The sequence below is a fragment of the Chanos chanos genome, chromosome 7 (genome assembly GCF_902362185.1).
Source record: "Chanos chanos chromosome 7, fChaCha1.1, whole genome shotgun sequence".
Lineage (NCBI taxonomy): Eukaryota > Metazoa > Chordata > Actinopteri > Gonorynchiformes > Chanidae > Chanos > Chanos chanos.
In genome coordinates this window covers 21,561,297-21,582,395 of record NC_044501.1, presented here as the reverse complement: position 1 = coordinate 21,582,395, position 21,099 = coordinate 21,561,297, and the positions used below count along the sequence as shown (strand labels likewise).

The 21,099-nt window shown below is 41.7% G+C and overlaps 1 protein-coding gene across 1 annotated transcript; it reads left to right on the top strand.

The window, feature by feature from the left end:
- Positions 1 to 1,714: 1,714 nt before the first annotated feature.
- On the top strand, positions 1,715 to 19,618 carry uqcc1 (ubiquinol-cytochrome c reductase complex assembly factor 1). Its single transcript, XM_030780494.1, has 9 exons — positions 1,715 to 1,884; positions 2,651 to 2,758; positions 6,215 to 6,322; positions 8,080 to 8,152; positions 8,616 to 8,673; positions 11,035 to 11,143; positions 15,741 to 15,818; positions 16,241 to 16,354; positions 19,304 to 19,618. The coding sequence occupies exons 1-9, from the start codon at positions 1,810 to 1,812 to the stop codon at positions 19,436 to 19,438; spliced, it is 858 nt and encodes a 285-aa protein (XP_030636354.1). The 5' UTR covers positions 1,715 to 1,809; the 3' UTR covers positions 19,439 to 19,618.
- Positions 19,619 to 21,099: the final 1,481 nt, after the last annotated feature.

Sequence of the window (21,099 nt, the reverse complement as noted above, 5' to 3'; positions counted from 1 at the left end):
ATGGAATGCATAACCTCTGAACAGCCTGTCCAGTGTGTAATTCAGTGAGCCACCAAAATTTGTGCAAACAGTTTTTACATAAGAGCACCATCTTTGGCAGCTTTTACATTAACTGTGCCTTTAATGAAAAACCAGGCAAAGGACACCAAAGGATTTTTGGTCCATTCGGTTTTCCATATTGGCCACTGCAACCACATTCCCCTTATTTTGATTGTGTACCCTCTCACACCATCACAAACACTGCATCAACCATCTAATACTTAATAAAGACACCTGGAATCCACAGCAGCTCCTGGACAGCAATACACAGAGCTATGTGGATGATGGCTAGACTACAACTAGCAGGGAGACAAACAACATATACGCAATGTACAAATATCAGAAAAGATTTATTATTATTTTATCTATTATTTTAAAAGTAGTGTTGGCTCTTTTAGTTCACAGACAAAACTAAAAACTGTGATTGTGGTTCTACTGCAAATACTAATAATAGGAGTCAAGAGCATTTAAATGTTTTTTGATTTTTTTTCTATTTAGTCATAGTTCTCAGTGTGCTCTGAAAAACTGTACTTCACTTATTTGCTTATTAATAGATAAATCTTCCATCCTCTCACTCAAATTGAGTTCACAGTGTTAATGTGCATGCTTTTCATGATTTGGCGGAAATGGTGCAATTGGTCTATCATGTGAACTCTGAGGGTCCGTTCTGGCTTTATGTAAAACGCATAGCGAGAGGTGATAAATGGGGGAGTGAGGTGAAAAAAATAGACAGCATCTAAAACACAGAGCAGCACGGGATAACGAGTAATGCTGGAGCATTTGATTGAAATAATTGTCGGGTTACTGTTTGATTGATGATCGCCGGCAGTCTTAAATCAAAACTAAAATACTTGGAACATGAAACGGATCTTGATAAAGTGTTTTATCAAATTTCATTTACAGAAAATGTTTAAGATGTTTTGTTTTGTTTTTTTCATTTTGGTGGTTATTCCTGGCACAGGGACGCTGCTGGTTCTATCCCACGCTTGATTAGTGGTAGTAGGCCCTCTTTATGATTGACTTTTAATATCCCTCTGCTCTGAACGGCACTGTTGCGTCAAGAGACAAACGGTAAATATTATGTAAGTCTAGTTCACAATAATAGTTTAATTATACAGAACTAACCTCGCAACTCTTATCCAGCTTTCACGTAAGAATGGTATTTGGTCAAATAAACAAAGACATATTTTCCCATCCAGGATCATTTTCCAAAAGCCATTAAGACTGATTGTAAAAAATAAATGCTACGATCCACGAACAACTTAATGTGACTTTTGGTCCAAAATGGATTAACATCTCTCTTTTTAAAGATTTACGTTAGAATTTACGTTAGAATTTAACATTAGAATGCATGTCAGTAGAATGGAGAGAACTGCAAGGTGAGTTCCTGCTCTTAACGTGCTCTTCCTTTTTGCAAACGTAATGCTAAATGAAATAAATAAACACATAAACAATCAAATTTCTCTCTCTCTCTCTCTCTCTCTCTCTCTCTCTCTCTGTCCTTCTCTCTCTCGCTACGTGTGTGTGCGTGTGTGCGCGCACGCGCGTGTTAAATATTGTATTGGGGGAACTAATCCACAAGCGGAATCTGTAAACGGAATCCATTTTCTAAACGGACAGTTTATGCGGTAGGACAGATTCCTTTGACATTGTAGGAGAGGAGGTGGAGCAGCAACAGTGTTACAAAACGTGTTCAATTAATTGGGGAAACAATTACTGATTGCCGCTGTAGGGTTGCAATAGTCGGTTATTGTGACTTCGGGCGGAATCATGTATCGGCGACCCTTGCAGTCCGCCGTCAGAAACATTCTTAGCGTTTCAGCATCCAGGGCCACTCTCGGAAAGGTAATTTATCAGAGTCTGTCCGCAACTGCTAGCGAGCTAATAATATCACTTAATTAGCTATAATCGTGGTTGCTAATCCCTTGTATAGGTAAACATTATAATGAGTGTGAAAATGCACATGCTAGCTAGGTTTTGTCACATTATTTTGGAGTATATAAAGATCAGAGGATAATATAATCTGGACAATCGATTGTGATTTCAGGACACTGCCATGAAACAGGCTAGATCAACCTATCAGTTGCTGTCAGACGCAGTGAAGTTGAAGCGTTTTTTTTTTTTTAAGAATTTTTCAGAATTTGTCACTTCGAATACAAAGAGTAGCCTTTCTGTTGTGTTTAAGTATGCATAAATAGTAGGCCTCAGCTCTGTGGAAAACACAAAGATTTACGTTCTCTGTAAGTTATCTAAGAGGAATGCAATGTCCTTAGCTTAGACTTACAATAATATGAAGACGCAAGAACTGATTTTTTCTGTTATTACTGGGGAATTACGTCAGTTATAATGAATATAGAAATGTTGACTTGTAATACTATTTTATTTTTTGAGAAATAATACCTGTGTTCTGTATATTTTATGTTGAGCATTGTTTTGAGTGTTTTAAATTTGTGATGCAGTGGGTTATGTGTCTTTTTATACATTCTATCGATTTAAGGAAATCTAAGCATCTTCTCTATTTTTGTTTTTTTGTCCTACGCTAAGCTGAAAGCTGGCAGCCATAAAAGTCCAACCAAATAAAATGTGAGCATAAATTTTGTTTCCCTCACAGGCAGTTGAACAAGATGCTTGCTTTGCCAAAGCTTTGGTGGCATGTCGTATGGAACAGGCAGTAAGCCCCACTCGGACACAAAGCCGAACACTTCATAGCACAAGACCTGTACGTACCATTCCACTTGGTCTGTTCCTTTTTTTAAATTTATTTATTTAAAGAAGGATTTATGCCCCAGTTTTGACTTTGGCTTTGTTCAGCATTGTAAATGTGAAAAGGTTGTTTTTGTGAAAGGACACCAAAAATGGTCATGATGCATATATATTGAAAATTCAAAAATTCAGAAGGAATTAATTTGACTTAGAGGAATGATATTTGTGTTAAATTGACTTTTGTGTATGGTTTTATATACTTGATAAACTTCGTTTTTGTAAATAGGCTATTTTGAAAACTGTCTGGTCTGAACATTTAGAACAATGAGTTTAACATACATAACATAAAACTACACCACACTAGTCTAAATACTTCAACATTTCGGCAATATCTGTATTCTGTTATGTTAAAAAATATGTCTTCATTTTAAATCTCATATATATAATCTGTTATGATAGAAATGTACTTAGTCTTATGTTACTCTTATATATAAGAAATTCACTTATAGGAATATGTATGTATGCTCATATTTTTATTTATAACAGTTAAATTCAGACTATACATTGATTCAATGGGCGATTCTGAATGTTTCCCTACAGATGAATATTTCTGTGATGCAATAAACATGACACTGAGACTGGAGGATTCAAATTTATAGGAAAATAACTTAACTGACAACAGATCAGTCTAGTAAACTAAGTAATAGAGTTTTGTTTTGTTTCTTTGAGCTGCTTTTGTCATTTTTCAATCAAACCCTGCGCAAAAACAGAGAGAACATATACATACATACATAAGAGGAGAAAACAGAAGAGGATATCTAATCAATATGTATGGATCAAAGTCTGCTAGCTGAATGAAGTCTCGTTTGAAAATAAAATGACTGAACCGAGGGAGTCTGACAGTAATGACAATCAGACATGAATGTGATTTGGACAGTTTTATGAAGAGCTGTGAACTGACTGGTGCTACTCCTGTTTGATGAAGTACAAAATTCATTAGTAGATTGGTTACATGGCACAACATTTGCTGTTCTAAGTTCACTTGTGTGTCAAGCCCTGCTGATCTAGTTGGCCTCCAGAATCACATGCCCAACCTAAGAGTCAGGACATTCTTCAGATTCTGCTCAGATATGAAAATCTAGGATTTAACTGAATATCTGGCTCTTCAATACTGTCAGGCCTTTGATTAGATGGGATATATCCTCTTAAAGTCCCCCTAATAACCTACAGTGGGGTTTAGGGGAAAATGTAAAGAGAGAAAATGTCACAGGCTTTTCCTTGCTTGACAAGCCATACAGGGGCTGTTGACTGCTTTTGATAATGCTAATATTTCCAGGCGCCGTAAAAAGCTGCTTTATTGCCAAGCAATGTGGCAAATTTTCATAAACCTTGGAATGATGTAATATGGAAGGCTCTTATGAAAAAGAGATTTTTAATCTGTTCGTTGACAAAATGACAGAATTAAGAGTTCGTTTAGTGTTACTGTCCAAGTGCAAGGATTTAGGCTATTATTTATGAAGCGCTTACTCATAAATACATCCATGCTAATGATAGAAGGTAATATTTTATTCTCAACCTGAAGAATTTTAGCTCTTTTCTTCACAGTGTGCCTTGGTCCACCTCCAAGACATTTTTCATGCTTAACCCCAGAGTCTTAGCCTTTATTGTAATGAAGGTCTCGATTTGTATTTGATTGAGCGTTTTTTTCCATTTGTCCCTTTAAAAAGGACCACACTCAGTCTTTTGTTCTTTGTTGTCTGTGAACAAAGAACTGACAAAAACAGAAAAAAATAACCTGGTTTCTATTCACATTTTTTGTCCATTTCAAAGAAGAGTCAGATCTGTTACTGTTACACTTAAATTCTGATGAGGTCTCAGTTCACTTTCCATTCACACTGCCATCTCTCATTTGAACTCAGACCACATTACTTCACGGGGGCCAAAAGTGGTTCTGAAAACAAACCAACCAGGAGAGCTTTAATCACAGTATGCCCAGAAGAGCCACACTATGAACAACAACTTGACCTCAGACCACCTCCTGAGAGTTTTCTGGAACATTCATGTATGCGTGAAAATTTTGGTGAATCAGTCTGAGTTTGCGAAAAATTGACTGAAGCAGACCAATGTGGGAGAAACCCTCTGTGTATTAGGTTTCTTGCAACTTAAATAAAAAACCGGTGATGAACTGTCTTGGGTCACGAGAAAACAGTTTTTGAAACAGAGCTACAGAGTAGAACGACTTGTCAGTTGCTGTCTCACAGCCTAGGCTGAAGGGACGTTCCTGATGACTCGTTAGTGTGAGATACATTTTCTTATTCATTCAAATGAGGTCTAGTCTGTGATGTGCATCAAACGCCATTAGTTTAGGAAACCGTAAGATCGATTTGCTACAGGACAGTACTTTTAAAACAGAAATTGCTGAATCTAAACAGCTTCTTAAGGAAATACCTCTACAATAATAAAATTGGTTGATTAACATTGACCTAAGATGGCATACTTAGAGCCCGCTAAACCGATGATGTCGTGCCATTCATTTTGCCACAACAGAACAGTAGAGGACACGACAGCTGCGGATGTGGACTGCAGCTCTTAGGTTGCTTAAGACATCCCTGTTTGGAAAAAAAAAGTGACTTTGCTCATTTTTTGCATATGGAGTATTAATGGTTGAGTTACATATTAAATCTCAATGTCTGTAGAATCATTTCCTTTGTTCATTCCCTTTTCTCTTGCAAATTTTGTTTTTAAGAAAAAGCTTTTTTGTTGTTCTTTTAAAAATATTGAACCAGAGTTTTATAGTTTATGAGTCTCACAGGCCATGTTGTTGACATGGATTCTTCATTCACGTTTTCCCATAGGTTTTTGTTATTGTAAGATTCCTGTAAACATTAGTTCAGATTTGGCATTGTCAAGTAATGAATCCACCATGTGTCATCCAGCACCAGTCTAAAAATACATCGACCTGTTGCACTGTAAGACAGCGGCACTAGACTTGTTTTAAAGTCAGGCAGATGTTTCTGGGAACTTAACAGCGTGCGTACGTGTTTGCATCAGTGTGTGTATGTCACACACCTGTTTGTCAACACGCAGCCTATGTGCTGTATGTGGGCTATATTTGTGTGTTTTTTTTTTTTTTTTTTTAAATAAATTGCCCTTGAGCTTGTGACAGATGACTGATACTGACTTCAATTCATATGCTGGTAGCTGGGTCAACGATCAAATGATAGTTTACTCCATTTATTTTAATGTTAAATGTTCTTTGAACCAATGAATAACCTTGTATAGTGTAAGTTACACTGACTCAACTGGATTTACCATGTGGAGATACTGAGTATACTCTGGTGATGCTATATGGGTCAGATGTAGTCTTGATTGTTTTGGTTGTCTCTATGTGAGAAAGAAAGTCATCAGAGGTCAGTGGTATGTTAGTGTTCTGGGACAGCTGCGTGTCATGTTTATAATGTCCTTTTTTCAGCTGTCCACTGTAAAAGAGACTCCCCAGGCCAGCGAGGAGGAGGTGGGCGCCTTCACTAAACTCATTGAGGCCATGGGATTCACTGGACCCCTCAAATACAATAAATGGGTAAGAACATTTCCACTTTCACTTCCTCAGCACAACCCTATATGCAATATCCACGTCTGCTACACATCAATAGCGTGCATATTTTTACCACTTGGTTGATTGACACATCCTGATACCCTTAAATGTACTCTTTACTTGGTACAGTGTTCCTTTTTCGTAAACATTGCCACGACATGCCTTTTTACGAGCATTGTTGCTTTTACCATTCAGTAAAAGCCCAACAACCAACCCTGCTTTTGTCAGTTGTGGTAAAGTAAATAATTACTACACATCTATGAATGTTTTAGAACAATCTTATTGCCCAAGAACACAATCTTTTTGGTTTGAGGATTAACTTAATGTGTTAAGTTCTGATCAAATAATTAGTGATAGAATAATAAGCTGTTAAAAGCCTCCATTTTGCATCAATGGAAATCTGCAGTAATGTGTAGTCAGAATCTATCTGAGATTTCCTGAGTTACCCTGATTTATTTAGTCCCATTAGATATGTTGTCTCAACAAGGTCCAGTGAAGGGGAGCCATTTAAAGGAATTGGTATGGAGCCAGAGATTAAGTGTCTGTAAATACCTGTTTGACCCAGTTCTGATGGGCACTACGGACTCGATAACCCACTCTGTTCCACTACTGTGTTTGTTCAGCTCAGAGTAGTGGAAGCGTTAGCCATATTACAGAATCACATGTCCAGAAGTCTCTAAATTTAGAGACCTGTTTTGTGGATTTCGCCTTCGATGCCAGAGAAGGTTCCTTTTTGGTTTTGCTATCAATGACTCGCTCAGAAAAACAACTTCGAAGTATTTCCAACTTTTTTTTTTATGCTTGCCTTGCCTCACTGATGAGGACAATGCATGTCTTGGCACTGACCAGTAAAGATGAGTGTAAATACTGATAAACCATCAAAGGCAGCCTAGCATGGCATTTATAGGAGTTCTCTGTCTGATGTTGTTTTCACCAAACGTCCAGGGAAAAGCTGTATCCATTGTAAAGTCATAGTCTTCAGTGATGAGGCCATTCGTGAAGTAGCTGTGTAAGACCTCAGCATATTTTATTCACTGGAACATGATTGATTGTCAGAAGAGACACAAACAGGGCAAATGTATAGACAGCATGCAGGTTTGTAGGTTTTGGAGGCGTTGTGGAGAATTTGTATTAACCTTACACATCTTCACAGCTGCGTCTGGGCCTTCAAAGGCAGCGCCAAGACACATTGGCCCATAGTACTTCGAATGAGATCCATCCATAACTCCAATTTCACTCGGGCACATGGGCCAGCAGCTGGCCCTGGATCACTACGTGTGATTTTTTACAGAGGTTCATATTTTGAGTTATGGGTAAAACATGTCCAGTGTATAAAGCAAGGAATGAAGTCACATTACGAGTTATGAGTGGGAAGAGTTCTGTATGGCTCATTCTTGAGAGATGAGCATATTTTGGATTGGAATAGACAACTGACTGATTCCTGCCTTAGCTGTCTTTGCATGAAGAGCACAGAAAGGCAGGTTTTGGTAGAACACTTAGAATTTGTTAGGTCATGTTGAGTTGTAGTTAACTTTCTTGGTTTGGTATTGGTAAGAAAATCTGATTGTGATTGTACAGACTAGCCAGAACAATCAGGCTTTTAAGCCTGAAACCCAGTTTTTTTAGCTGGAACTGTCAGGCTTTTAAGATTAAAACCCAGTTGTGAAGAGTGACATGATTAACAAAAGATGCCATTCATCATTTACCTCATATACCAATCATATTTGTCTCTTCTTTTGCAGAAAATTAAGATTGCTGCGTTGCGTATGTACACGTGCTGTGTGGAGAGAATCAACTATGATGAATTTTTCGAAAGTAAGTACAGTTAGAACCCTGTGTCATGGAGACGTCTCTGAGTTTGAATGGGAAAAAGAGACTGGTGTTTTTCTGTTTACAGTTTCGACACTGCAGAGGGGGACAGGGTCTTTGGACCCAGACAGTAAATATGCTCTTACGAGCCTTATGTCATGCATACTTCTTTTTCTGCCTTGAAAACGACCCAAACCCCCAAATGCTGCTCACTTTGGCAGAAATGCTGAAATTAGCGTACAGGGACCCTTTTCGTCACCATCTCAGAGATTTATGTGCCTCTTTACAGCCCGATCATGTTGTTTTCTTTAGCTGAGGGGGAAAAAACAGGTGTAAACTAAAACGTGGTTTTGGAAATTGAGCCCAAGTTTACATTGGTTTGGAGTTTAAAGTCTCCCTTCACTCTCTCTCTCTCTCTACCTCTCTCTCTCTCTCTCTCTCTCTCTCTTTCTCTCTCTCTCACTTTCAGAGTGCTCCCTTCCTGACACGCTCAACTCCTGGTTCTTGGTGGCTCAGCTCCATGTCTGGTGAGTGTTTCTGATGGTGGGAGGATGTTTCCAGTCTTTCTGTATTGACATCCACATGACACATTCACTCTGGTTTGTGGATCACTGAGTGTATTTTGCCTGAAAATGCAGCAAAGACCTGAATCAGACCTTATCAATTAATCAGTCAGTTTGCTGCTGAGCTGTTGCATTTTTTGCAGTTGTACTAAAAAAGTCCTGCCTGCCCTGTTTTCCCATAAACCAGCATGAATTGGCTTTGATGGAAACAAATTGAGTTCTCTCTAAGTGCTAATGTCCTCATTGCTCAGGCTGTGGCCCTTTGAGTGAAGTTGTCAGACTGAACAGAGGCCTCACGACGGGCTCTTTGACTCTGAGCCTCAATGTAAACATTTAAACACACACACACACACTCACACACACGCACGCACACACACACACACACACACACTCTTTGTTTTAACAGCACTCTGTTAGCCTGAACGTGTGGGAAAGGCTTGTGCTTGGATTTGGATGTCTCTTAAATTGTTTTTAGTATGGCACAGTAAAGTGTAGCATCAGTTGAACAGATTTACACGGGAGAATGGTGAAAACAGTCAAGAGACTGGAGGGGTTACAGGGTTGCTCTGCTTTTTTTTCTTGTTTTGTTTGTTTTTCTTTCATACTTTTTGTCTTTCATCACGAGCACGCTGATGCTGTTTGTGTTTGAATGTGTAGGTGTATGTTAACACACAGGTGACTGGCGTGCTGCGTGTGTGTATGGGGCCAGTGTGTGATGTCATCAGGTTTGAGGGTGATGAATTACTCTGCCTCTCCGTTCTTCATCAAAAGCACAGCCAGCGACCCGCACCTTTCCCGCCACTGCCGCTTTCCTATGACCAACTGCGTTTGTCCAAGAACAAAGTGTGATCGTGGCTGGAAACAGCATGGCCTGCTTTCCATCAAACTCTGCTGCGGAGAGCAGCCCCCCCCCCCCCCCCCCCTTTTTTTTTGTGTGTAGGGAGGTGCAGCCACAGGGTAGTGTAGAGTACTGTAGAAGCAGGTTTCAGGGTAGTGTTCAGAGTACTGTAGAAGCAGGTTTCAGGGTAGTGTAGAGTACTGTAGAAGCAGGTTTCAGGGTAGTGTAGAGTACTGTAGAAGCAGGTTTCAGGGTAGTGTAGAGTACTGTAGAAGGTTTCAGGGTAGTGTAGAGTACTGTAGAAGGTTTCAGGGTAGTGTAGAGTACTGTAGAAGCAGGTTTCAGGGTAGTGTAGAGTACTGTAGAAGCAGGTTTCAGGGTAGTGTAGAGTACTGTAGAAGGTTTCAGGGTAGTGTAGAGTACTGTAGAAGGTTTCAGGGTAGTGTAGAGTACTGTAGAAGCAGGTTTCAGGGTAGTGTAGAGTACTGTAGAAGCAGGTTTCAGGGTAGTGTTCAGAGTACTGTAGAAGCAGGTTTCAGGATAGTGTTCAGAGTACTGTAGAAGCAGGTTTCAGGGTAGTGTTGAGAGTACTGGTTGCTCTGAGCTTTGGTTGATGCAGTTACAGTTAAGTGAATGAGGAGAAATGCTTTTTTCCGGTAATTATTTTTGGGATTACAGGTCACTTATCCTTTTCCTTAGAAGTTTTACACTTTTTTTTTTTAAAAATTGTTTTCACTCTCAAACTTTGTTTATAATCTCCTGACTTTGCAGTGGAATAGCCCTTTCCCCTCGGTCTGAAACGTGCAGACACAGTCAAAGAATTACCTGTTACTCTCTCAGTACTGAGAGAAGAGTTTTTTATTGTTTTGCTGTATTTTTTTTTTGTTGTTGTATCAGGTAGCCCTTGTAGCAACCGGTACTTTTCAGTTAAAAAGGATTAGGGTAATATTCATTCTTCTGATCTCAAGATCTGTGTGTGTGTGAATGGATATGTACTTGCATAAACAACATGCATATATGTGTACTTGCATATGAAACAAAAAGGGAAAAAAAGGAAAAAAATGTTGAGAGCACATTTTAGGCCAGCCATGACCTGAACATACGTGCTGTATACGACGAGCTTTCCTTGTGTTGGTTTTCAGTCCTAACCCTCATACCAACACTGAGTGTAGACAGAGGATGAGAAGAGTAGTTCTAGGAAAGTCACTGGTCCACTTCCTGATCTTTTGCTTAGTGTGATCCTGAGCTGACTAAAGACCTGAAGGTCTCTCTGGATCAGCACCAGTTCTCTAAACATGTCTCTGTGTCCTACATACACTGCTCTCCTCACTCCTGACCCCTAAGGAGGATGGCAGGGCTATTTTAATCTCAGGTTACCGTTTGGATTGGCCGTTTGAAGGGTTTTCTGTCTGTATGAGGGTTGTTTGTATCAGTGCGAACGTGTACTCTCTGCCTGAACCGTGCTTTCTGCTCTTTTCTCCCTGCAGGATGTGTTTGGTGCGGATGCGGCAGCAGGGCAGAGAGGGCAAGTACATGTGCCGATACATCGTCCATTCCATGTGGGAGGACGTTGAACAGAGGAGCAAGATTATGGGGGTGAGTCAGTCCTGTCCGCAAAAGCATCCCAACACACCCCCTCTTTCAGAGGAGTCCACCCCCCTTCAGAGGAGCCCTGGCAAACATCAGAGCAAGGTCGGCTCTGTCCTGTAAAAATGCCGTGGTCACATGATGCTGTGAGGAACATGTGTGACTGGATGATATGATACAGGGGGCACTTTCAGAGTCGTTTTCATACAGAAAAATGCCTTTGATGACTACAGTACACTGTCTTCAGCGCGGAGTATTCCTGCTGAATGTGAACTCTACAGGGAAAAGCACTTATTCTCTTTAGTAGCTCAGGGTTTTTTGTTGTTTGTGTAATAGAAGTGTGAATATAAGTCTTCTCTTAGCTTTCAGCAGACGACTGGGATAAGATGTTGCTATGTGGTTAATGTAGAAGCAGCGTCCGTGTGTATGTCAGAAAGTCAGAGTGTGTCTGTGGGTAAGGGTCAGAGTGTGTCTGTGTGCGTGAAAGTCAGAGAATGGGTGTTTGTGTAAGATTGAGTCAGTCGGAGAGTGTATGTGTGTGTGTGTGTTTGAGAGAGCGAGTGTGAGAGACGGTCAGACAATGTAGGTATGTTTGAGAGAGACAGAGTCAGTGTGTGTATGTATGTGCATATGTGTGTGTGTATGTGAGAGAGGCTGGTTGAAGCCACTCTAGGGGGGTTGCTGTCAGTATGGGCAGGGGCGGACTCCAACCCAGCTGTGAAAACAGAACATACTGCTCCTGCTTCTCTTTCTCTCTCTCTCTCTCTTTCTCTCTCGCTCTCTGTCCTTCTCTTTCTCTCTCTCTCTCTCTGTCTTTCTCGCTCTCATTTGCTGTCTGATAGCTGTACTCAGTGTGTCATCATGTGGTCTTTATGTATGTACAGTTTAATATTCATCACTGACTTTGTACATATATTGGACAAATGCACCATTGGTTCACAACTGATCAAATGCCCTTACTGACTCAAAATGGCTAGGCATGTTTATTTATCCAGTGCTACATGTATAATCCAGCTAAGTTTAGGTGAACTGGCCCAAAACACCAAGAGGAGACTAACAAAATAAGTTAGGACAACATGGGCCACAGCGAGACATTTTGAATTGATTTAACCAGCTGAAGAAGTGATTTTGTTTTGGTTTTTCTGGGTCTGTATGTGCAGAGTGACAGAGTGATGCTGTTTGTGTTGAAACAACATGAAAGACTTTTAATGTCTCCAATTCGAAAACTCTAAAAAGCTTCTGCTGCTTCCCCATAGAATGCATACATACTACATTGCGATGTTTTCGTTATATACTTTTGGTTTTTTTTTTTTTTTTTTCTTTTTAAATCCTGTATTGGTGATATGTCTACCTTACAGTGAGTGTTACAGGCTGGTTGTGTGTCAGAGAAAGGGGAGGGGGAAATGACAGCGTGGGCGGGGCAGTGTGAAATCAACCCCTTTCCCATGTCACCGTCTACTCCTGCTTTTTCCATAGTGTCACCTCTCTACTCACACAGAGACCCATAAATCAAAAGTCTCTTTTTTTTCAGCCCAGCGTTTTTATTATTGAAGGCCTCTTTTTTGAGTTTTTTGTTTCAGTCAGAGAGAATTTCCTAGATGATTATCAGTTTAATTTAGCTGGACAGGCAGGTGTGTGTCTGTGGCTGCCAGCTCATTGGTGGAATGATTTGGTTGTCGAGTGAGTCACAGATCTTTAACTCTGAGGGACACGGAACATCAGCACATTAGCAGACACATGGTGAATACACTCCCAACGCACGGCAGAACCTCCCATCCCTGACACGAAAATATAAAGTTCTGTGTTCTGTAACTCTGAAAATGTTTCTGCACAACTAAGACATAAATAATGTTGTGCCATTTAATCTCGCTCTTTACTTTGATTTATTTATGTCCCTGCTCATTCCATATCAAACATGCATCTGCCCACCCTGAGATGATGCAGGAAAATGCAGCCTGACACAAATAGAAGCAAATGCAAACGTGTGAACGTGTGTGTTTTACAGCCACCGTAGGCACTGACATCGGTAGTGTTTGTATATAATACCAGTCAGTATTATACCTGCTGTAGTGAGCTGTGCAGAAAGCAGGACACAGGCAGTGGTTTGGAAACGTAGTGGAAAGCTGAGCCTGCATTAACACAAGTCACTTCACTGCGAGATTGTGCCATCCTTTCTTTCCTGGGGCTAGGCCTTTAAACGGGTCTGAAGTGGAAAAACTGTCCTCCACGGCACTTGTCCTGCTCTCCCGATCCAGGTCCCACTGAAGTTTTTATTTTTTTTTTTCTTTCCTGACATTTCGTTCGGTGCCGAAGACCAGGGGTGCGTTGGTGTGACGCAGGTTTGAGTGAGAGGCGAGGGGAGTCGGGGTGTGGTGCCTGCTGGTTTGCGTCGAGAAGCGTTTGTATTTCCTCTTACCTTAAACACTCTTGACCTCCGTGACCTGTGAGCTCAGCGAGAACAGCCGACCTGCCCGGTGACCTCATTTTCCACTTCTCCGCTCACTTTGCCCTCCGGACACCGGCTGGCCCAGACCGAGGACTTTTTGAGGAAGAGGGGTCGCTATAGAAACGGGAACCATAGGAACAGAGGGAGTGACAAACATGACCATCACTTTTGACCATCACTGTTTGTCTACAAAAAGCTGAAAAGCAGGGATTTCAGACTTTAAAGCTACTGGAATATTTTTAAGTCAACAACTTGTATTTTAGTTCACATCCATTGATCAGTTTATGTTAGATACGTCTGTTCTCTTCTGTGTAATTATCTGGTGGGTAATATAGATTTATCATTTCTGTGTTTTAACTCCCATGTGTATTCCTCATGTGTTTTACATATAAAATTAGTTAAGTAAAATGATATAGCATTAAAGAAAAACTAATCATTGCAGCTCGCTCTTAATCTGATCTCCCTGAACACTGGAGCCAAGTGTACAGTAGGGTGTTGTCCTTACATTACATCCATCGTTGACTAACAGGAAGCCTGAACGCTGAGTCTGTGTTAAATGCATATAAAGTCACTTTACAAGGAGAGCAGCTGAACTTTTCTTGGCTCTCAGAGCAGCATAGTATGCAAATCCTGTTGTGAAACCACCAGCACTACCAGTTCGCCATCGTATGCATCAGATTAGATACATATGTTTTTGAAGGGGGGGGGGGTGTTGGGGGAAGGAATCATTAACAGTTTTTTGAAAGATTTGACACTATTTCGACTTTGACTTGTTATGCAGGTCTATAGTTTTTCCAGGTCAGTGCTTAAGAGGGAAATCTGTTCCTCTCTTTCTCTGCGGGTGAGGCAGTTATTATTTAACAGCGTAAAAACGACCTTCAGCTCTTTGCAGATTGCCGTAATCATACTCGGTGTCGGATACGTAAGGGCGCCCTTACCAGAGCATTGGAGTACTGTTACACCGGCTGAAAAGAGAGCCTCTGTTTGGCCCCCGCCTGCTTTTGGTCCTCACCCTAATGATCCTCAAAGAAGGAAAACACTTGTCATCCCCCCCACCGCTTCCTTTACCCTGCCTGGACCCCAAGCGTTGCCTCTCAGAGGCGCAACAGGTAGTAGATGTGTGCGTAGAGATGTTTTTTTAGCATTAGCGGAAAACTGAGATGTCGCTGACTCTGAAGGGGGGCAGTGGGGGGTGGGGGCAAGATTCTGTCGTCCCTGGGTTTTTTTTTTTTTGGTTTTTTTTTTTCTTTCAACTTTTTTTTTTCTTTTTCGTGCATGATTGGAGAACAGGGTCTGGCGTATTGAATGTCTGCGCTCCGTTTGCAAAGCTGCGTCAGCGTAAAAGGGAGACTCGGCAGTTTGAAAACACTGCCATATGAAGGTAATTATCCACAGGTGCGTGTCCAGCAGATGCCCCAGCAAACGCCCTCTCACCCGCCCGATGACGGCACATCAGAGTTCTGCATAAACAGATCAATTCTGAAAATGAATCAGAGGAGGACCAGAGGGTTTGAGCGTGTGCGTGCGTCCGTCTGTCTGTCCGTGCATGTGTGTGCTTTTTGCACATAAGCTTGATGAAACATATCTGTTTTTGCTCATGTTTTTTTGCGGGAAGGTTCTTGATTGGCCAGGTGGAAGATGCATTTTATACCTCACAGGAGAGTTCCACTGTTAGATTAGAATCAGTTCTGTGTTTCTGCTCTCTGTGGATTAATCCAGCATCCTGAGCGGTGCACATGTGATGGCAGCCGTTTGGCCTGTCTCTGAAAACAGCCACGTGTTCAGGCTTTCCATGGGCTCTCTCACAAGGAATGACAGAGTCTATGAGGCAAGACAGTTCTTCTGAATGGAGCCCAGAAAACTGAACCAAGCTCTCCGAGTTCAGATGTCTGCCAGGGAATCCTCTGCTTCACCCTGTGTTTCTTTTTTTTCCCCTGCCCTCACTGTTTCATCATTAATGCCATGTGACACTTTGTCAGCACAAAGTGCTCGACCGTGCCAGATCACCACAGAAATTGCTTTACAAATCACCAAGCCAGTCTCTGGCCTGTGAAGGCTGAGTCCCTGTGTTTGTGCTGACCATCCTTTTTCACTCTGTCAAGTCATGCACACTCTGTTTTTCTCTCTCTCTCTCTCTCTCTCTCTCTCTCTCTCTGTTAGATCGATGCTGTTCACAGGAAGGAGAGTATGAGGGTGATGACGGAGACTTTTTACGCAGCTATATTTGGTTATGATGAGGTGAGTGATGTCCCAAATTAAAGAGACTCACCTGTCCCCAGCTTCACAGCAAGGCGTAAAGTGTGTGTGTGTGTGTGTGTGTGTGTGTGTCTGTCTTAGCTGAGAAAGGTAACATGCAACCAAAAGCTACATTTTGTAACTGCAACGACACTCTGAGAGTGTTCAGATTTCTCTCTGAGGGACGTCAGTCGATTAAATTCCAAAAATCACCAAATGTTTCATCTCTTAGTCCCTTTGTACCCACTGTAATACTTTGTGTCACTCTGTTTGTGAGTGTGCGCGTGTGTGTGTGCGCGCATGCGTGTGTTTGTGCCTGATTCCTGGTTCTGTTTTCTGTTTTTGAGTCAGATGACTGAGTGTATGTTTCTAATTCCTGGTGTGTGTGTGTAATTGTGTTTCTAATTGCTGGTTGTGTGTTTTAGGGAATCCTGTCAGATGACTGTGTGCTAGCTGCAGCTCTCTGGAGGAATCTTTTTAACAGGCAGTGTGAGGATCCCAGGCAACTGGAGCTTATGGTAGAATACGTCCGCAAGCAGGTAAGAGCTCTGTGTGTGTGTGTGTGTGTGTGTGTGTGTGTGTGTGTGTGTGTGTGTGTGTGTGTGACTGTGCACATGGTCTACATTACAAATGTTTTAACAATAGAAATAATCCTATGAAATTTAGCCATACTTTGTGGTGGTTCACATGTCTGATCACTCAGTCGATTTTGACCAAGGCAGGCATGGTAAAAAGACACACACCCTTCCACCACTATCAGTTTTCTACCTCTGCTCAGGCATAGAGAACATAAAGCAGAAACACACACTCCTTAGAGGGTTTCTGCTAATACACAGCGTAGTGCAGTTGTGGTGTGATAGCAAAGGAGCAAGGCCTGTTTTGGCCTTAATTTGAAACTTGTCAGTTTTCTCTGTCCATTTGGCGGTCTCTAGAGCAGTCCCAGAGATAGCCAATCAGAGGCCAGGCATGCTCTTACACTGTCACAGCTACAAGTCCTATAACGCCATTGTATTTAAAGTACACGTTTAAAGCCCCCTCTGTGACGAGGGCTTTTTTCGTTAATGCTTTGATGTGTTGGGGAACATACACCCCCACACATATGCATGTATTTGCGTTGGGTACACCCACACACTTAGTCATACACATATGTGTAAACACACAGGGGTCCCAGGAAAGCCCACCCTGCCCACAGTGTTTCTGCTGAGCTCTGAAGCATGAGCATTCCAATACACACCTGTACGACTCTGTTCCCACTGGGTCACACACATGTGTCTGACACAGGGCAGGAAGCCTTTCCCTGGCTTTAAACACACACACGCACACACACACTTCTCTGAAACTTTACAGGAAGGCTTTCCCTGCCAACACCCCTCTCCTAAAAAACAAATTCCCCCCCCCCCCCATTACACACCTTCCATGACCCATTCCCAAGCTTCACACCTCAATCTAAACACACCCTCACTTTCTCACACACACACACACACACCTCACGTCAGCTAGCACAGGTCTTCTCAAGTGTACCCCCCCCCCAGACACAGCTCAAACTTTCCCCAATTCGTAAAGACATGTAGACATTCATGTAGTTATTGTGTGCGTCTTTTTGGGATGGTGAACTGCTCTCCACTTACAATCCCCAACCACACCCATCTCCTTCCTAAAGAAGCATGGCAAAACTAACCTCACTCCACACACTCCCTCCCATGCCAGAGACTGTGACAAACAGTCTTGCCGTCCCCCCTCCCCACCACACACACACACACACACACACACACACACACACACAGATGTACCCTGCCTCTCAGGAGTGACAGTGCCAAGTATGCTAACATTCTACGAACCCTCTCTGTACTCCGTTCATTCAGTTTTGCGTTGTGTTTATCCAGTGGCCCTTTTGTTTGTATTCATATTCACACACTCTTTTTTTTCTGTATAATTTAATCATATAAGTGCATCTCTCTTAAATCCCTCCCTCCCTGTCTTACTCCTGAGAGATTTTCAAGGTCGGTGGCTGTTGTGGATAACATGGAGTGCAGGGACAGGTTTATGTTAGAGAGTTTGGAATGGCAGTGTGCTTGGTTTTGATGAAACCTCGTTTCAGCCCGAGAGGCCTTGGATGGAGCCTGTGGTTTCACACCGACAGCCAGGGACAGAGGAGAGAGGCTCTGAACTCATTCCCACATTATCTACTCACTCACCTGTATGACCAGGAATACTGCTAATAGAGGTGACTGAGTGGGGAACATGGGAATGAACAATACTTGTCTGTAGCAAAATGCCCCAGTCATCTGGGGTAGTCAGTACAGATGCATTTTGGAAATCTGTAAATATGGAAATATTCTGGGGAACAGTGTTTGATCCCCCCCATTCTGGTGGTTTGAGGTAATCTATGCTAATCTGTAGTCCTCAACTAGTAATCTGTGGTTGTCTACATATGTTAAATTTTATAAATCATTGTTGTCTTTGAGTGCAGAGTGTTCGAGACTTAAGATAGCTGTCCAACACACACAAGTTGTCAGTGCTCAGTTACTCCATCCAACTGTGCTAACCTATTACAAGTGGTGGCAGGAATTTACTTTTTGTGTGTGTGTGTGTGTGTGCGTGCGTGTGTGCGTGTGTGCATGCGTGCTTGCGTGTGTGAGAGTGAGTATGTGAGAGAGAGAGTGTGTGTGAGTGTGTGCATGTGTGTGTACCCCAACTCACTGAGCATCTTAGGGGTGGGGTTTGAGGGGAGAGTGTGACTGCGACATTTTCCAATGTTAAATTAACACACAGTGAATGAGAGAGGAAAGGATGGGAGTGACTTGGAGGAAGAAGAGAGAGAGAGAGAGAGAGAGAGAGAGGAAAAGAAAAGCACTGTTTGGGAATCACAGGTGCGGTAGCTGACGACAGAGCGCAGAGAAAAAAGTTATCATGAGCCCTTCTGATTCATTTTTTTGTGTGTGCTGAATGATGTGTTCATTGTTCTTTGTGACATCAAACATAACAGCCTGTGTGTGTGTGTGTCTGTGTGACAGAGAGTGAGAGAGAGTGTGTTTTTGTATGAATGCGACTTACTGAGTGTGTGTGTGTGTGTGTGTGTGTGTGTGTGTGCGCGCGTCTTACAACCATACATCCTCAGGTGAGCGGTCTAACTGCATTAAAATGTAACACTGCCCTCTGGTGGCAGCTTCAGTTTAGGTGCTGCAAGACTTTGCCACAATTTATTCTTTTTAGCATGCGTGAGACAAATAAAGATGATCAAAAATAAGCGTCTTAACATAGTTAAGATAACATGTTCCTTTAGGAGTGATATTAGGCTCTCAGTTTCTGATTGTAAATTATTTTGCATGTGATACTGTGCCCATGAATACAAATCTAAGAATAGCACTGTTCAGTATCAGACAGTATACACTATTCTATGTAAAGTCAAAATGAGTAATTGCAGTAAGGCAGTTTTGTAACTTAATTTGATCCTAATCTTAATCTAGCCTTGCTGTTACCATTCACAGATGCAGTTCATTGATGCCCTTGATGGAGACGACCTTCTTCTGACAGGCGAGGTGAAATGGCGTCCCCTAATGGAGGAAAATGCTCAGAGTATCTTGAAGCTCCCTAGACCCACATACAATGACACTGGTCTCTGAGTCCAGTCGTCTCTGCCTTCATTACCTACTATCCTGACATCTAACTGGGCACTCTGTTGACAGAATGAGCCAATCAGGGATTGCCATTCACCTGATATCCGGTCTCTCTCTCTCTCTCTCTCTCTCTCTCTCTCTCTCTGTCTGTTTCTTTCTCTCTCTCTCTCTCTCTCTCTCTCTCTCTCTCTCCTTCTCTCCCTCTCTCTCTCTGTCAGTCTTTTCTCCTCCCATTGGACAGCCCCTCTTCCCACACTTGCAGGGAATAAATGAACACACATAAACATGGTTTCCCAGAATTCTTGAGAGTATAGAACCTTTAACAGATTTTTTTTCTTTGCACCGTCATTTTCTAGGACTTCTGTATTTATATATGTCTTTCTCTATGATTTGCTTAATATTTATGAGGCTATCTTGATCCAGGTCCTAACTCCCACATACTCTGTCTTTTTTTTCTCTTTTGTTTGTTTTGGTTTTTTTGTTGTTATTATTGTTGTTGTTATTGTTTTTTGTTTTGTTTATTTTGGTGCAATGGTTCTGTCTCTCTTCACTCTCAGTGCATCATGGGAAAGATATTGCACCTGTTGGCATCATCATGCTGTAATGAGTGGGGGCTCCTCTTTTTAACTCGAATAAAAGTTTTCTCTTGATGTATACCTCACAACGTAATACAACAGTCTTTGTCTCTTTATTTTTAATGGTAATCAAATCATTCTGTAACCTGGGATTTAGCTAGTCACACTGTGTGTGTTTTCAGAATGCCAGTTGTGTCTTTTCAAAGATTTTGCTTTAAAAAAGTCATTCTTAATCTTAATCTGTGTTATTGGTTAGTTTTCATATTCCTTGTTAATCATTTCCTTACTGAATCTTTTTCAGTAAGGTCAACCAAGCTTAGACTTACACATACAAAGACATTCAAATACATATTGGAGTTTTTCATTCTCAGAAGGTGCCCTATGAGATCTTGTGTAGAGTAAGGAAACCTGTGGGTGCAGGGTTACAAACACTCGGTTCTCTGTTTTGGGTAATGGAGTTTGAGTTAGGTTATACATACAGATCTGACTGGGGGCCAGCAAACAGTGAATGTTTGCAGGACCAGTTTCCATGGCTACACTGGTGTTAGGTTGCACAGTGACAGACTGGAGGTTGGCCAGTTCCTTCAAAAGGCAGCTGGGTAAGAAGGAAAAAAGCCCCTGGCCCTCAAAGCTGACACCAGGAGGTGCCAAATCTCTGTATACCTCCTAAGACCTACTCCTTACATAAGGTATTTTACTAATACCTGTGAACTGATCCATTCCAAACTATGTTCTCCATTCTGTTCTTTCTAAGATCCATACTTTTTGGCAAATGAGTGCCCTATATTAGTATATTTGCAAAGTTGGCTGACATAAAAGTATGGTTTGATGGGATAATTGGAATGATATGAAGTCAGACCAATCAGTGAAGTGTATATATGGACAGATGGAAAGGGATACACACACAGACAGGTGTTTGTTGGTTATGAGTTAGTGTTAAGGCTTTTCTTCCTCGCATGTATAGCTTAATTCTGACTCAGTGTCTTGGTCCTCATCCTATTTGTTTTGGCTTTAGTGGGTCAGGTGTGTTGACTGCTGTCTGGTGACTTAGTGTGTTAGCTTTGATCATGTGCTATTTTACAGCTCTGGGCT

Coding starts and splice junctions, on each gene's coding strand:
- uqcc1 (XM_030780494.1), top strand. CDS start 1,810: ATGTATCGGCGACCCTTGCAGTCCGCCGTCAGAAACATTCTTAGCGTT. Junction 2,759..6,214: donor CACTTCATAGCACAAGACCT/GTACGTACCATT, acceptor TCCTTTTTTCAG/CTGTCCACTGTAAAAGAGAC. Junction 8,674..11,034: donor GTGGCTCAGCTCCATGTCTG/GTGAGTGTTTCT, acceptor TTCTCCCTGCAG/GATGTGTTTGGTGCGGATGC.